Below are 18,159 nucleotides of genomic sequence, written 5' to 3' on the forward strand. Positions count from 1 at the left end.
CATCAATTTTTTAAATTGGGCGGATTTCTAACCTAAAGTTTTCAGCATAAACATTGCCTACGTTGAATGCCAAAAAACCTACGTGTATAGTCGATGCTACATTCCATATTGTAGAAAGGATAAAACTGATGATGATATAGATGTTCTAGAATTAGTATCGGCAATCAATGTAGGCAAAATTTATGCTGGAAACTTTAGTATGGAAAATTCGCACAATTTGAAAAGTTGTGACTTTTAAGACCACTTTTAAAGGTGGTGGGAAATACTAAATTTTTGTAAAAGTTCATAATTTTTCTGACCAACACTTGAAAAAAAAAAGAAAAGTTTAACACATATTTCAAGCATTTTTTCAGCTGATAGTAGTAATAGTATCATTTTTTTCCGTGTTCATTCTGGGTCCAAAATCTACCCTATTGTGTTGTTTTCGCATCCAATTAAATGATGTATGATGTCAACTACATTGTTATGTGAGAATGGGATCCCCTGCCATGGAGGGGTGTACAGCAGGGGGTGTTGCTCCTCACACCCAATATTTTATTAATTTAATTAAATTAAAAAAATCTTTTTTTAATATAATAATAATGGGTGTGATGGACCGCACCTCCTGCTGTGCACCCCTCCACAGCATGGGATCCCAGCCCTGTTATGTAGGGATGTCAATCGGGCCGACTCATCGGGTTTCGGGCCAACCCTATTCGGGCTGCGGGTCAATCGGGTGCGGGTTTTCCGGGTTGTGATTTCTTTCGGGTTATAAAAGTTCGACCTTAACCCTAGAAGTTCGGGTTTCGGGCTACCCCAACGGGTTAATCGGGTTGCTACCGATAAGGTTAAAATGCGAACAATCCAATAAATCATGATTAAAATTAGTTATATTTATAAAATATAAAATATTTAATTGTGATAAATTTGAGATATATGCTTAAACTCATTCATAAACATGATCAAATACTAATATTTGAGATATTTTGTGAAATTTTAATGCATGTTAAAAATTTAAATATTCTTTTAGTGACTTTAATTTATTTTATAATTATAATATTAATAAATATTCAATATATAATTTATATATTTAATATAAAATTGAAAGTTTTCTTTTTTTAGTTATCTACGTCATAAAATTAGTCAATGAAGTGTCGAATTAGGAGTAAAAAATAGAATAATAAAAATTTTATCGGGTTTTCGGGTCTGGCCCTAACGGGTTGGGGGTTTATCGGGTGCGAGTTTATCGGGTTTTAATTTTATCGGCCTAGAAATTTCCGACCCTAACCCTATAAATTTGGCGGACTATTCGGGCCAGCCTACAGGTTGCGGGCTACACTGACATCTCTATGACATCCCTACTGTTATGTGTCTAGTACAATTTATATTGATTATTGTATTTTTTTTTCAATCTTAAATTATTTATTTCATGTTTATCGGTTAGTATTTTATTTTAGGTGATCCCTTCTGGTATTTTGTTGGTTTTTAGTTTAGCTTTGATAAGCATAAATACAAGAAAGACACATTGAAGAAACCCAAAAATTAGATGTTGATGTTAACTTACCACTTGAAATTGTAAGTGAAGCAAATAATAATATCATCACAAGAATGAGATAATAGGCATATATTTTGAGGGTTGGTCGGAACCAACAGGAAAATGCGATAGAGGGGGTTGGCTTTGGAGTTTGGACTCACTTTCAATCTAGTCTAGTTTTTGGTAGGGATTGAAGAAGCCCAAAGACCAGTGTCTCATCATTTTCAGTAGTAGGTGAAGCTGATGATCAAGCTTATAACATCAAACTTGAGCTAGCTTCACACGAGATGGGAAAAGACTCGTTACTTATGAACTATTCCTCGACCACCACGAAAATGTGATGCTCAAGTTGTGTTCAACAAACACGAGAGTTGGTGCAAGCATGATACATATATACACTCATATAAACAGTAAACTGCAAATAGACATTAGACATATACACACAGCCACACAGGGTCCTCGAATTATCTATCATCTAGTATGATAAGACAGGTAAGAGGCCTTTCGCAAAATTCAACAACGGAATGCGCTAGTACACAAAAAAAAAACAGCCTTACAACCAACTTGAAAAATCAATCCAATACAAATTCTGGGTTTCACAAAAATGGAATCTTTATCGAGCTACAGAATTCGAAACTATCATAACGTGAAGCTTGAATTGGTAGTGTAAAACGGAAAAGAAAGGCTACATTGGTTTGAAAATGATGGTGTAAAGATCCTATTCCGGTGGCAAAGCTGCTCTCTTGGTTTTATAAAACACTAATTGGATGCGATTCCATCAGCTTCAGTCTGTTTTTGTTTATGGATTGGGATATGATATGTAGAGACTGAGAAGGTTGGTGTCATGGTGTGGTTCATGGGCTGGCAATGTTATTTCATCTCTCCAAACACAAGTACGGTGGTTACTGCTGCTTTTGAAATTTATATAACAGCAGAGGGGAACTAACTTATAAAATCAATATAAACAAGATTCACAGATCTATAAGCAACAACGGGAGTAAACGCCCTAGCTGCTGCTGCTATCTATAAGCAACAATACTCACTAAGATTATCCAAATTACCACAGAACTTTTCCAATCCCTGATATAACTGGAATGCACATAAAGGTACTAAGTAGCCAAGCAAATTGCTATCAAACCTAATAATAATCATGGCGCAGCTCTCACTCCAAAAGATTAAACAACACAACAATCTCATTCATTTACCACAAATTACATCACCTATATTTTCATCAAAGCTACATAACAGATTCACACTGCAAACACAAACCTTAATCTCTTCCTTACCGAATTCTCAAAATATTACTCCAAATGAAAATACAGGCAACACTCCATATCCTCATGATCCAAAGCAACAACTTCCTAATTATCCCCAAAATACATGTCTAAAGCCCAACAAAAGTGCAAAACACACAATTAAACATGACTTTAAAAACAAGAAAGCACAAAACAGAGAAGAATGCATGACATGTTCAACAAAACACAAGCTTTAGTTGTATTCATAGATGTGATCAGATGAGTGTTTTTCCTGTATTTCGAGCTAGTGTATCACTAATAAAGTCTAAAGCAAGCATCACTTATTGTATGTATATATATGAGTAGTATATAGTATCAAGACAAGTGAACAGGTATATAAAGGAAACAAGACTACTTCTTGATTCTGCGAACTTTCTTATGCCCCCAAACCTCCATCCTACCAAGCGGACATCCGCAGGGAGCTCGGAATATGAGAACCGTCCTTCCATTGACCGGCGCCATCTTCTTGAGCTCCGCCTCCAACTCCTTCCGATCCTCTCCCAATTCCAGCTCCCTCAATCCATTAATTTGGCGATAAGCATCGGCATGGAGCGGCGGCGGGGAGTGCTTGACGCAAGCCTCCGTCTCCAACTGAATATCATACTCCACTGCCCTCCGAAGCCCCTTGCACTTAGGGTTTCCGCACTTCCTCATCCTCAAATCGATCAACAGCGCCACAATCACCCCTACCACCACCGTCACAAACCCCACCGCGTAGGGAAGCGGCTCCTCCAGGATGAGGTCAACCATGGCGGCGTGAGCCGCGGGCAGAAGCTGGAAGAAGAACAATTTCAGGTAAGGAAGGATGAGGAAGGCGGAGGAGACAATCACCAATACGAGTATGACCAGATCGACGGCCGCGAGAGGGGAGTGGTGGCAGAATTCATTGGAGAAGGGGTTGAGAGAATCAGGGCGGCGGCGGGGGGTGAAATTGTTGGTGTTGCGAGGGGGGAAAGCTCGGCAGAACTGGATCAAACTCCGGCAATCGACCATCGGCAGCCTCATCTGAATCGTGAATTGCGAGGGGAGGGGATTGGATTGGGGTTAAATTGAGATCTGAGATTGCAGAAATAGGGAGAATTTGATGATGGATTAGTGGAATCGGAAAGCAAGAGTTGAAGATGACTAATTGACTTTCTTCTGAATTATCATCATAAACCAATCCAATTCAATGCCATTTACCAGAAGAAATGGAAAACGCCAACCCATTTTCCTTCAATTGCAATCTGCCCCCCAAACTATATTGATCTAACACTTTGCCCCTCATTTTCTGTTGCAGTAGTAATTATGAAATTCAAAAATACTCAACTTTAATTTTTTCAAATAGTCACAATCATAATGCATGAGATGAAACGTCTTAAACTACATATACAAAATTAATTAACGAGTCGTGGTCAAGGTGAAGGAAAGTGAAAGTGACAAATTAATTTATACGTTTCCAACTTTTATTTAACTTGTTTTAAATATCAAAATTTGGAATGAGGTGAGCATTTGGATTTTGGTTTGAACTTTTTATTTTGATTTGACCCGTTGTAAAAAAATTGAACTTTTATTAAAAAAAATAATAATCTATTTTGAACCGAATTATCCATCCATCCAAAAATCCAAAATTCAAATGATAAAATTGGATTTAAATCGAAAAATTTGAAATCACATTAAAATGTTCAAAATTCCAAAAAATTTAAACTTATTTATTCTTGATGTAAAATAAGATTTTAAAATTTTAACCCAAATTCCAAAAAATTTAAACTTATTTATTCTTGATGTAAAATAAGATTTTAAAATTTTAACCCACCTTTTCTAACTAGACAATTATAATCCTTCTACAGTTATAAATCTTTATAGATTTTTCTAATAATTTAGTTTAGAAAAAAAATTAGAGTTAAATTTATAGAACTATAGCATACACCATTTAATTAAGTAATAAACCAATATTTGAATTCGAAAATAATGATAATTAAATGTGAAAATGAATGAAAGGAATATTTTCCAATTCAATTCAGGCTTTAGTAGTTTTATTGTTTTGGTTACAATTAATGAACATTTGACTGCTAGAATAATACTACTACTAATTAAACCATAAATCCATTAAATAAATTTTGGATTTAACATTTTTTTCGGTTTTTACTGTAAGTCTGTAATCTATCTGAAAATTCAAAAATTATCTGAACTATAATCCGACCGATCCAAAATAATCAAATATAATCCGAACTAAAATTATCTGAACTATAATCAGATATTTGGATTTGGAGTATTTTGAAAATTTTATCATCCCTAATTATGGCGGATTTGTTTTTATCCATTTCTATTTGGGTTTGAAGTTTCATCTGAAGTTATGATCAAGTATAGACTTGTGAAATTGTTATCAACGCAACTATAAATTCTTTTAGACGTGAGTTTGGTGTTGGTCCGAAACATAAGGAGTAATGGGCTCAGCTGTGAGGGAAAATAATCAAATATACTTCCTCCTCCATCAATAAATGTCATTCTACTAATTTTATCTCACTCGCATTCTAATATAAAATCAATATAAAAATAAGACTCACATTCTACTATCCATTTCCCACCCACTTTCTACTATATTTCTTAAAATGTGTATCATATCAAATGTGGACTTGCAACTGTGGACGGAGGGAGTCGTTGCACCCCCCATTTTGTTACTCCATATACAAATAAAAAACTCAAAACTCTACTCTTTCTGTCTCGGCTAAAATGATACATTTCTTAGTTAGTACGAGATTTTAGAAGTTGTTGGTTAATGAGTTTAATTGGAGAGGGAAAATGTGCATGCAAGTATTAAATGAAGAGAGAAAAAGAGTTGAATATTTAATTAAAGATGGAAAAATTGTTAAGTGTATTAACTGAAGAGAGAATATTTTTGAAAATAAAAATGTATCATCTTATATGGGACAGAGAAAATATTAACAACCCTAATTACTCCGTGTGTATTAGGAAAATACAATCCGTATGTAACAATATATTAGTGGATTGAATTATGTTAGGAGTAGTGTTTTAAAAACCGGGCATGACCGGCCGGTTCGAATGGTTGGTCCGCAAACTGGTAAATAGTCCGGTCCAGTTTGCACATATAAACTGCTAATACATTGAGCCGCCTTGAACCATTGAAACCGGCCGGTTGGGCCGGATGAACCGGGAACCGGAAACTGGTTTTCACAAAAAATGCTTAAAATTTTGTTGTTAAGGAGGCTTGAACCCAAAACATCTTGTCAAATTAGTAACACCTTTACCACTTCACCACAATGCTTTGAATGGTACGACATGAACATTAACTAAATTTATATATTAAATGTGCTAAATTTTTATTTACACTAACTTATAATCCAAATTTAATAAATAATTAATTACATTATCTATAACTATATTTATCATTCACTAAAATTTTCTTATTATTTATATATAATCAATTATACATAAGGTTTAATATTTTTATATAATATTAATTGCATTTTGTTATTTACTGAATCATAATGTATATAGTATGCATTTACATTTTATATATATGTTATATCATTGCTTCAAATAAAACAAATTTTGAAAAAAAATAAACTTTATTTGTTTTTATCATAAAATATCAACAAAATATTAGTATTAAACTATACTTTATTATGAAAAATATTAGTATAAATTTAATATTCAAAATATTTTACTACTATTCTTTGTATAATATATTTTTATATAAGTATACATAATGTTTAATATGTATTAGTGATAAACTATTAATTACATTTATCATTCATTATTTAATATATATTATATATTTAATTATATATGTTTATAATAATATTTCGGTTCGACCAGTGGTTCGATCATTGACCGATTGAACCATTGAACCAGTTGCTTCATCTGTTTGCTTATCAATCCGGTTTTTAAAATATTGGTTAGGAGAATGAAAAAAAAGGACTTGACATAGTCAAGTCTTTATAGTTTTTAACTGTGTATTCCAAGTCAAAGTTGACGCAATTATGTTAGACTCATTAGTCACCATGCCATACAATAAGTTGAAAAGGAATCTCTCAATCTTCATAAACCAAATAATATTATCATACTATATCGCAACTTGCAATACAAATTAAAAAATCACTACCTTAAATCTCACTCACATAGTCACATGACAAAGAAACTTATAGACACATGGGATGCGGCTCATGCATCCTATTCCTAATTCACATTTATGAAAATTCTCATTAAATTCCAATGTAATATGGTTGTCACAATCGTAGTTGGTCGACATGGAAGTTGGCCTCGTTTGATTGCCATGTTAGGCCTAGATAGTCTATCTTAGAGCACCCGCATCGAGACAGCGATACGGGTGCTCTGTCACGTCTCGTAGCCCGGGGGGCGGTTGGCGGGCTGTCTCGCCACGCGCGACAGCCACGTGGCGAGCAGCGGTTGGGGCGTGACGCCCACTCGCCGGTTCTGCGAGTGGGCGTCGATTTTAGGCTATTTTAATTAATTTTTTTAAAATCTGAAAAAGAATTGACTGTCTTTTTCGGCCATTTTTTTACCGTTTTTTCTGTATTTTTTTTCTTTTTTCCCACATTCATCTATAAATAACACTACACACACACACAATTCCCCCACCATTTTTTCCACACACAAACACTACACTCTCACAAACACTATATCGTCTCTCTTTCCTCTCCAATTTCTGCAAATATGTCCGGTGAAGGAAACTCCTGCGGCGAGGGCGGCGACTGCGACTTGAGCGCATTTGTCGACTAGGGGGGCATGTACAATGTTTTGGGTGCTTCCGGTTCCGGTTCGTCGCCGGGCACCTAAGGCTCGTCGACGTCGGCGTACCAAACACCATCTTTTCCAGTTGATGCATACTATCGTCCCCCCGGTCCGAGGAACACGCAAACGCAGGGATTATCCCAAATTAGGGAGGATGTTCAGGAGGAACACACTCCGGAGGCGGTGGAGGACTGTGAGGACGGCGGCCGTCATCCATACACACAAGCAGAGACGATGGCTCTGTTCGACGCTTGGATCAGCACGTCGAACGATCCCATCCTTGGGAATCAACAAACCCGCAAGTGTTTTTGCGATAAGGTCACCAACATATACAAAGCAAAAAAGCCGACGGGGGCCTTCAGCCCCAACCTAAAGATGTTTCGCGCTCATTTTGAGCGAGCCAACAGAGATGTCAAAATATTTTGTGGGATCTACAAGAGGGAAGCGTAGCAATACCAAAGCGGAGCCAGTGGATCTGACATTCTGAGAGGGGCTTTGCGAGTCTTCAAATCCGACACCGGCAAAGATTTCAAATTTCCCGATGTTTGGGAGACGGTCAAACATCTTGATAGGTGGACTGGCGGTGTCGATTCTAGCACGGGCTCGAGCTTGAAACGCACGAAGCATACGACGGGTGGCCAATACTCGTCTAGTGAGGACGGGGAAGGCAACGCCTCACAAGAGGTTGAGTTCCCGACATCCGATGCAGGAGGCTCCTCCGGTACACGACCTCGGCCGCAAGGGAATAAGGCGGCTAGGGGGAGGGGGAGGGGCCGAGGCCGAGGCGAATCAAGCCAGGTGGGCTCCCAAGGGCCGCCGTCCACCCTAATGTTCATGTACTTCACCGCCACGATGGCTGACACTTCTCGCATGACGCCTGCCCAATTTTAAGCCCATCACGCTGACATTGAGTATCTGGCAAGTCAACTTGGTATTCCGCCTCCATCTAGCTTGGGTGCATCGCCACCGACTTCGGGGGATGATTCGCCGGCGGAGTAGTTTTTAAAATTTAAGTGTGCAATTTTTAATTTCCAGTATTTTAAATTATGTCTTTTTTTATTTTATTTTTTAGATTTTAATTATGTGTTTTTTTAGGATTTTAAATTATAATTTTCTTTTATTTAATGAAGTGTGTTTTTATTAATTGAATTTGTTGGAAATAAAAATAAAAAAAATTAAATTTAATGAATACTTAAGGGATGAGATGGTTAAAAGATAGAGGGATGCATGTGTTGTCTCTTAGTTAAGAGATGTGGTAAAAAGTGTAGTGGAGCCCATGAATAGTTAAGGGATGAGACGGTTAAGAGATGATATTGAGACATGGATGTGGATGACCTTATCCATGCATTTCTCCATGTTTGATTGTCATGTTAGTACTATCTCTAAGCCCAAAAATTTTAAAAAGCCCATCTAGGCCCTATAGACTATCCATAAAATTGGGAATACACTATACTACTCAAATGCAGGTATAGTGAGTTGTTTCTCTATGATAGTCATTATTGCCCCTTTCACTTTCACTCTCTCTCCCAATGCTCTTCCCTCACTCACTTTCACCCTCAAATTCTCTCTCTTCTGCAACTCTTCTCTCACCCTACTAGGCCTAATTGACTCTATCTCTTCTCTCGGCAATAGCGGGGTTGATTTTGCGGCCGCCACCACGCGACCGATGTCTTAGATTTGAGCCTCTTTGGTGTTCTTTTTGGGGGAAATGACTAGAGCTGAACAATTTCAGAGCCTCTTCCGTGATTCACCGACTGGGGTGGTGATGATTCCTTTCTATTTCTGAGCTTCTCAACCCTCGCCCCAAAGATGTTCTCCCTTGACTGAATTTTCTGTTTGGGTCTCCACCATTCCAGATGTTTTTCGATGTCTGTTTCACTTTTTGATCTGGGCAGTAATCTGATTGGTTCTTTTTATTTGGGACACTTAGTTGTTCTTAGATTGAAATTAAATATGGGGTATTTGGTTGAATTATAGGTTGGTTTGAGGTGATGAAGAAAATCCCATGCCATCCGCAACGCTATCTCTTATCCGTCTCTTAACCGTCTCATCTTTTCACTATTCATGGGCCCACTATACTTTTCATCTCATCTCTTAACTAAGAGACAACACCTGCAACCCTTCATCTCTCAACCGTCTCTTAACCATCTCTTCCCTTAACTATTCATTCAATTTCATTTTTTATTTTTATTTCCAACAAATTCAATTAATGAAAACATACTTCATTAAATAAAATAAAATTACAATTTAAAATCCAAAAAAAATAAAAAAACACATAATTAAAATCTAAAAAAATAAATAAAAAGACATAATTTAAAATACTAGAAATTAAAAATTACATAAATAAAAACTACTCCGCCGACGAATCATCCCCCGAAGGTGGTGGCAGTGCACTCAAGCTACCTGTAGGCAGAATAACAATTTGTCTTGCCATATACTCAATTCCGGCAAGATGGGCTTGATATTGTGGAGGCGTCATGTGGAAGTGTCCGCCATCGTGGCGGTCAAGTACATGGACAATAGGGTGTTCGAGCCCGAGACCGAGCCAGCCTGGCTTGATTCGCCTCGGCCCTTCCTCCCTCTAGCCGCCTTCGCCAACTTGGTCCCTTGCGGCCGACGGCGCCCACGGGAGGAGCCCCATGCATCGGTGGTCGTGCCCTCAACCTCTTGTGAGGCAACCTCTTGTGAGGCGCTGCCTGACCCGTCCTGACTAGACGGGTATTGGCCACCCGCCGTGTGCTTCGTGCACTTTGAGCTCGAGCCCTGGTTAGACTGGATACCGCCGGCCCACCATTCAACGTCTTTGACGGCCTCCCAAACATCGACATGTTTGAATTCTTTGCCATTGTCGTTAAAAAAGATGCGCATAGGCCGCTCTCATAATGTCGGCTCCACTGACTCCACTTTGGTATTGCTTCATTCTTGTAGATGCCGCAAAAATTTTTGACATCTCTGTCGACGCGGTCAAAATGACTGCGGAGCATCTTCATGGTGCGGCGGCGGGATCGGGCCGACTTGTTCTCGTTGTAGGCGTCAGTGACCTTTTCCTAAAAACACTTGTGGTTTGTTAATTCCCGACGATGGGATCGTACGAGACGCTGACCCAAGCGTTGAACAGGGTCATCGTGTCCTAGCGGCTGTATGGATGACGACCTATATCCTCCTCCTCCTCGGCCGCCACCTCCTCTTCCTCCACAGCGTCGAATGTGCAACCCCTGGATCTTCCACCGCCTCGTCCTCCTTCCGGATTGGGTTCATCCGGAAAATCCTCCCGAATTTGGGATAATCCCTGCGATTGCCCATACCTCAGGGCGGAGGGACGAGAGTATGCATCCACATCAAAATAGGGGGATTGGTACGCCGCCGGCGTCGACGAGCCTTGGGTGCCCGGCGTCGACGAACCGGAACCAACAGCACCCAAGACATTGTACATGCCCTCAGTCGCCGAACGCATTCAAGTCATATCCGCCTGACATTTTGAGATGAAAATTGGAGAGGTGAGATGAAAATTGGAGAGGAAAGAGAGATGATTTGAGAAGAATAGATCTGTGTTCGTGTGTATAATGAGGATGAAACATGAGTATTTATAGAGTAAAAAAGGAAAAAAATACTGTTGAAAACCGTAAAAAACGGTAACATTACCGTTATAATTTTTTTTTAATTAAAATCAAATTTTAAAAAATGATTTATTGCCTCAGCGTGACGACGCCCACTCGCGGGCCGGCGAGTGGGCGTCACGCCTAGCGGCGCGCGTCAGCCGTCTCTCCGGGACGAGACACCCCCCGAGACTAGACCGAGACGTCTCCCTGCAACGCCATCTCGCTGCCGTCTCGTCTCTCCAAGACGAGATAGAGACAACAACGAGACGCGTTGCAGATGCTCTCATAAACGATCTATTTATGGCTTAATTTCTGTAATTTTTGTTGAAAAAGTGGCGTTCAATTGAATGATTTTGGTGGTGTTTCTCTTGTATTCTTTTTTATTTGTTGGAGTTGGACTTGATTGAAGTCGCAAACTAATTTTCATCAAAATCTGTTTCTAATTTTTTGACGTAGAATTTGTTCTTTACTGACAATTTTGATTATTGTTAATAATTTTGTTAATGGCCTGATCATTGCATTGATTTCCTTAACTTAATTATAAAATATAGTTGCACATTTATATACTATTAAGGACTTTTTTTTTTATCATTTTACATCTTATCTATAAAAGACTGTCTTGTTAATTAAACAATATCAATCTTATTTTCGGCCCGAAAATACTATCTTAAAGTAACTATCTTGTTATATCCTATCTGAGCAATCAAACGAGCCCCTCCGTCCCGCTTTAGCAGTTCCGGTCACTTTTGAGCACTCATTTTGTTAAAATGATAATAAATAGTTAATGTAGGGAAATGGTAAAGTACGAGAGAGAATAACGTAGATAAGACTTTTCTCTACAATATTCTCTCTCTTACTTTATCATTTATCCACTTTACCTATTTATTATCATTTTTACAAAATTAGTCATTAAAAGTGACTGAGACTGGTTAAGCGGGATGGAGGGAAGTCTTCCTACTTCAATGATTTATAGTTCCACTTTAACTGACACGGGTTTTAAAAATTGAGAAGGGAAGATGAAAAGTTAGTGGAATGTAGATCCTACTTTTATATACTCCTCCATCTTTGAAAATTTATCACTTATTTTTATTTTTGTCTGTTCCTAAAAATTTGTCACCTTTTACTTATTGGTAGTGGACCCACATTCCACTAACTCATTCCAATAACATTTTATTATAAAATTAATATGTAAAAGTAGGATCCACATTTCACTAACTTTTTCGACACATCTTCTATTACATTTTAAAAAACTTGTGCAAGGTCAAATGGTAACAAATTATTAGGGACGGGGGGAATATTAAATTTATAGTAGAATGTGAGTGTAATTATTTAGTGGAATGTGAACCTAAAATGAAAAAAAGTAAATGACTTTAAATCGTAAACATTCCAAAAGAATAAATTGGAACATTATTTCGTGAACAAAGGAAGTATAATGATGATGTGTTACTCAATTTGTAATTTGTAATTTGTAACATGCTTCTTCTTCCTCCAATAGGTCATGATTAGAGTCATCGTGAATGTGGGCGATAATTAAGGTTGTGACTTGTGGTTGAGTGGAGCTTCCACTCACTCCAAATAAGGTTGAACTTGATTTGATATTTTATTTGGTAAAGACCAAGTCTTTCATGCTTTTATTCGAAAAAAATGTCCATTTTTAATGTATGAAAGTATAGATTTTTACACTTGATAATTGATATTGAAATATGCCATTTGCAGTCATGATATATCCCATTTTCCTCTTCACCAAGAAATCATGATTTTCCACCCTAGTCTATTCTTTCCAATTTTCAAATCTATTTCTTGAATATATAAATGATATAAGGAGTGGATGAAGGCAAAAGAAGGGGCATAAAATAATCAAAATGGCTAAACCCATGCTTCTTCTATCCTCTCTCTCAATTTGTTCCTCCTCTCACAAAATGGTGTACTAAGTTGCAATAAACAAGAACAAGATTCCTTACTAACATTCATCTCTTCCCACTCCCCTCCCCTCAACCTCAGCCTCAACTGGTCTCCCTCCACCAATTGCTGCCATTGGTAAGGCATAGCCTGCACATCCCACAACGGCGACCCTCGTGTCACACATCTTTGGCTGCCGGAAAAAAATCTCTCCGCCACCTCCCTCACTCTACCAAACCTTCCTTTCCTAGCCCACATAAACCTCTCCCACAACCAACTCTCCGGCCTCCTTCCCCTTCTCCCTCCTCGCCTCCTCACTCTCGACTTGAGCTTCAACTCCCTCTTCGGCCCACTCTGCTGAAGATGAATGCAAGAGCGTTAGAGCCGTAGCTTGCAATGCTGAGTTGATGAATGAGCCATGCAAGGATCAAGTCGTGTGCCATGCACGAGGCAATGTCTATGACAGCTTGAATACAACTCATCTTACACGAGCCGGATCCACACGAGCTGAGCTCGTGATTGCTTCAAAGAATACTGCCAAAGAACGGGACCACTCGACCCTTTGGAGAGATGTGGTGATCAGAGGTTTAAAGAAGAAGTTTGTTTAGCTGAGTTGGTTATGATTAAGTTTATTAATCTTTCTTATCTTGTACTAGATTGATTAGCATAAGATTCTGGATTGTTCCATTGTATTGTATATGTATGAGCACGTTGAAAGAATGAAACTAATCAATGAAACAGTAGATTGAGCTCGAGCTAATTTGTCCAAATATTTGTGTACACTTTCTTCTTCATGCTTCGAACTGTATGTTTTCATGGTATCAGAGCAGGATCTCTCTGATCCTGTCTCTCCTACTTGTTTATTTTTGTTTCTTACCTTCCTAATATGGCAGAAACCAATAAATCAATCCCTTTGGCAACACTGCCACCTATCTTTTCTCAACTCCCCCCATCTCAGTAAAGCTGAATGATGGAAACTTTCTCATGTGGCAGCAACAAGTTGATGTTGCTGTATATGGCTACAGCTTTGAGGGCTTTCTCACTGGAGCTAGTGGAGAATCAATGGTAGAGAATCCAGCCTTTGTCACATGGCAAAGGCAAGATAGAAGAGTTGCTGGATGGCTGCTTTCATCTCTGTCTGAAAATGCCTTGACCTTGGTGGTGGGGCTTAGATCTGCAAGAGACATTTGGAGAGCGCTTGAAACCAATTTTGCAAGCCGCTCAACTGCCAAAGTGATGCAATACATGCAGCAAATGCAGAACTTGAAGAAGGATGCTCTAAATATGATTGAGTATTTGGGTAAGATGGGGACTTATTTTGACTTACTTGGATCTGTTGGATGTAGGATTTCAGAAGCAGAACAAGTGCTTCATATCTTGGGAGGTCTTGGTCAAGATTATGACCCAACAGCCTGTGCTGTCACCTCAAGATCAGATCCATGGAACATAGGAGATGTCAGTGCCTTCTTGCTGAGTTTTGAGTCCAGAATGGAGACCACTAGAGCTCATTCTATAAGCTCAGAAAGATCTCAACCTATACTGAACCTTGTTCAGCAACAATCTGGACACAGAAGGGATTAGTCCTTCAGCAACAACAACAAGTTTGAATCTGGAAATGGAAGAGGATTTGGAGGCATAGGCCAAAGAGGTGGCCGTGGTGGAAGAGGCTTTGGCAGAGGAGGGAACAAGATAGTCTGCCAATTGTGTGAGAAACCTGCCAATTGTGTGAGAAACCTGGCCACTCTGCAGCAAAACTACTCGCCACCACAATTTCAGTTCAGAGGGAATGCACCACCACCACAACAACAATGATCTTTTAATCCCTCAACACATCTGGTGCAGTCTGTTCCAAGATCTCCATCAACCACATTCTCTGTTGGTGCTTCATCAGAATTCAACTATGGATCAAGTTATTCATCAAATTGGTATCCAGACTCAGGGGCTACTCATCATGTCTCAAATGACCTGAGCAATCTCAATATCAGCTAAGAGTACACAGGAGGTAAGAGTCTCTTGCTTGGCAATGGAGATGCTGTTAAAATAGCTAATACTGGAGAATGTGCATTTAATTCTCATTCAACTAATTTTTCCAGAAAACTCCACCTTATGAACCTATAACATGTCATCCAAGCCTCCTAGATCAACTGGTTGAGAAGGGAGGCAAGGGTATGGCGCCATCCAGGAGGTCCTGAGTTCGAATCCTGGATGGCACAACTAGGGATTAATTTCTCCCGTCGGCCTTTACAAGGCTTGTTGCCTTGGGGCTTGGCAAGCTTGCAGACCCCGACTCGCTTGATGGCGAGAGTTTACGGTCCCGACCCCGGCTGCCCCGGACCCGTCGAACGGGAGGCTAGAGAACGGGCTTGAGGAGGGGCTTGTTCACAGGCTGGTGCGCGGCTGTGTGTGTCAGGGCTAGTCCAGGGGCTGTGTGTCAGGGTTAGCTCGCTTGCCGAATGTATCATGAACTCCAATGTGTGTGTGTGTGTGTGTGTGTAAAAAACCTATAACATGTCCCTAACATTACTAAATACTTGCTTAGTGTGTCTAAATTTGCACAAGATAACTTAGTCTTTTTTGAATTTCACCCTCACTTCTGTTTTGTGAAGGATCTGAGCACCAAAGAAATTGTGCTCAAAGGAACACTTGAGAGAGGTCTTTATCGCTTCCTAGTAGATCATTCTCCAATCAAGTGAAGCACTAGCTCCAACTCCTTTCTCTGTCAAGATTTTCCAGCAGTCCATTCCCTAAGCTTGGCTAACTCTACCTCTAGCAGTAGTTCCCCTCATGTTTCTAGTCAGGATTTGTCTTTATGGCATAGTAGATTAGGACATCCTACTCTTGATGTAGTGAAGCTGGCTCTAAAAAGTTGTAATATCTCTTTTGATGAAATGAAAAATCCCTCACTTTGTTTCCCTTGTTCTGTGTCTAAATCCCACAGATTACCATACTCAAACTCTCTGTCAGAATATAACTCACCTCTTGAACTTGTCCATAGTGATCTTTGAGGGCCTTCTCCTGTTAAATCTAGAAATGGCTATTCATATTATGTCTCCTTTGTTGATCATTTCTCTAGATTCATCTGGATTTTTCATCTTAAGCATAAAAATGATTTGACTGCTGTTTTTAAGCAGTTCAAAGCCATGGCTGAAACACTCTTGAGTCTAAAGATCAAAACTCTATAGTCTGATTGGGGAGGTGAGTTTTAGGGTCTAGTTCCTTTCCTTAAGGAGTGTGGGATTATTCATATGGTCTCTTGTCCTTACACCCCACAACAAAATGGTTTGACAAAAAGAAAACATAGGCACATTGTTAAGACTGACCTGACCCTTCTTGCTCAATCCTCTTTGCCTCAGAGTTTCTGGGATGATGCCTTCATTACTGCTGTTCATTTGATCAATCTCATGCCATCCAGAGTCACTAATAATTGCTCCCCTTATGAGAAGTTGTTTCTTAAAAAACCAGACTACTCAGCCTTGAGAGTTTTTGGATGTTTGTGCTATCCTTTTATAACAAACATAAATTGCAGTTTAGATATGTTAAAGGGACTTTTTTAGGATATAGCCCGTCTCATAAGGGATACAAAGCTCTCCTCCCTGATGGCAGACTCATCATCACCAGAGACATAATTTTTGATGAATCAACTTTTCCCTTCCAACACTCTTCTGCCTCTCCATCTCCATCTGTTAACTCCTCATTTCCAATACTTTCTGTCCCCATTCAGCCTGTTCCCATCACTCCTTAGACCCCTTGTCCAGATCCTTCTCCATCACACCACTCATCACCTTCTCAGCCTGTCTTTCTCAATCAGTTTATGATATGCCTCTTCAAGATGCACCTTCCCCTGATCAATCTGATATCAACTCATCCCCTCCAGCCCCTATTATCCCTACTCACTCCATGACAACCATGTCTAAGTCAGGTATCTTCAAGCCCAGAATATTCACCATCACCACTGCTCATTCTTCTTTGCCCAAATCTGCACTTGAAGCCCTTCTCATTCCTGTCTGGAAATCTGCTATGTTGAATGAATTTAATGCACTTCTTAAAAATAAAACTTGGATTTTAACAGCTCTCCCTCCAGGCAAGAACCTCATTGGTTGTACATGGATTTTCAAGCTTAAATTTCACTTGTCTGGTGTTGTTGCTAGACATAAAGCCATGTTAGTTGCTCAAGGATTTTCTCAGCAACCTGGTTTTGACTTCAATGAGACATTTAGTCCAGTAGTGAAGCCCACTACAATCAGAATTATTCTCAGCATTGCAGTCTCACTCGGTTGGAGCATCACTCACCTTGATGTGAACAATGCTTTTTTGAATAGAGAACTCAGAGAGGATATCTACATGAAGAAACCTCTAGGTTTTGAACAAGGTGGCCCTCATCTAGTTTGCAAGCTCAACAAGGCTATCTATGGTCTTAAGCAGGCCTCTAGAGCTTGGTTTTATACAGTGCATTCTGTTATTCTTTCTCTAGGGTTTTCACAATCTAGAGCAGATGTTTCTATGTTTTTCAGACATCAAGGTGATGAGGTGATATATCTTTTGATTTATGTTGATGACATGATCATCACTGGTAGTTCTTCTACTTCTATTCAGCTTGTCATCTCACAGTTAAATGTTTCCTTCTATTTAAAAGATCTTGGGGAGGTGAGCTTATTTCTGGGTGTTGAAGTTGTCAAAACTTCAGAGAATGGACTTCATTTGTGTCGATCCAGTTATATCAAAGATCTCTTAAAGAAAGCAAACATGCCACAAGCTAAAGGGTGTCCAACTCCTATGGTTTCCAACTGTGAGTTAAGCAAGAAGAAAGGTAAGCCTATATCTGATCCTAAGCTTTATAGAAGCATAGTTGGGGCCTTGCAGTATGCAGCTATAACCCGGCCATATATCAATTATGCGGTGAATAAGGTGAGTCAATACATGGCTGATCCATTAGATACACACTGGAGAGCAGTGAAAAGAATCTTGAGGTATCTATCAGGTACATTAGACTATGGAATTCAAATCCGCAAATCCAATGAAGACATTTCAGGCTTTTAAGATTCAGATTGGGCTGCTGATTTGGATGATAGAAGGTCCACTATTGGAGTGTGTGCATATC

The 18,159-nt window shown here is 39.1% G+C and overlaps 1 protein-coding gene across 1 annotated transcript; it reads right to left on the reverse strand.

Moving 5' to 3' along the window:
• Positions 1-2,983: 2,983 nt before the first annotated feature.
• Positions 2,984-3,975, reverse strand: LOC121765259 (uncharacterized protein At5g19025-like). Its single transcript, XM_042161339.1, has one exon. The coding sequence runs from the start codon at positions 3,811-3,813 to the stop codon at positions 3,160-3,162; it is 654 nt and encodes a 217-aa protein (XP_042017273.1). The 5' UTR covers positions 3,814-3,975; the 3' UTR covers positions 2,984-3,159.
• Positions 3,976-18,159: the final 14,184 nt, after the last annotated feature.

This window comes from Salvia splendens, chromosome 14 (genome assembly GCF_004379255.2).
Source record: "Salvia splendens isolate huo1 chromosome 14, SspV2, whole genome shotgun sequence".
Classification (NCBI taxonomy): domain Eukaryota; kingdom Viridiplantae; phylum Streptophyta; class Magnoliopsida; order Lamiales; family Lamiaceae; genus Salvia; species Salvia splendens.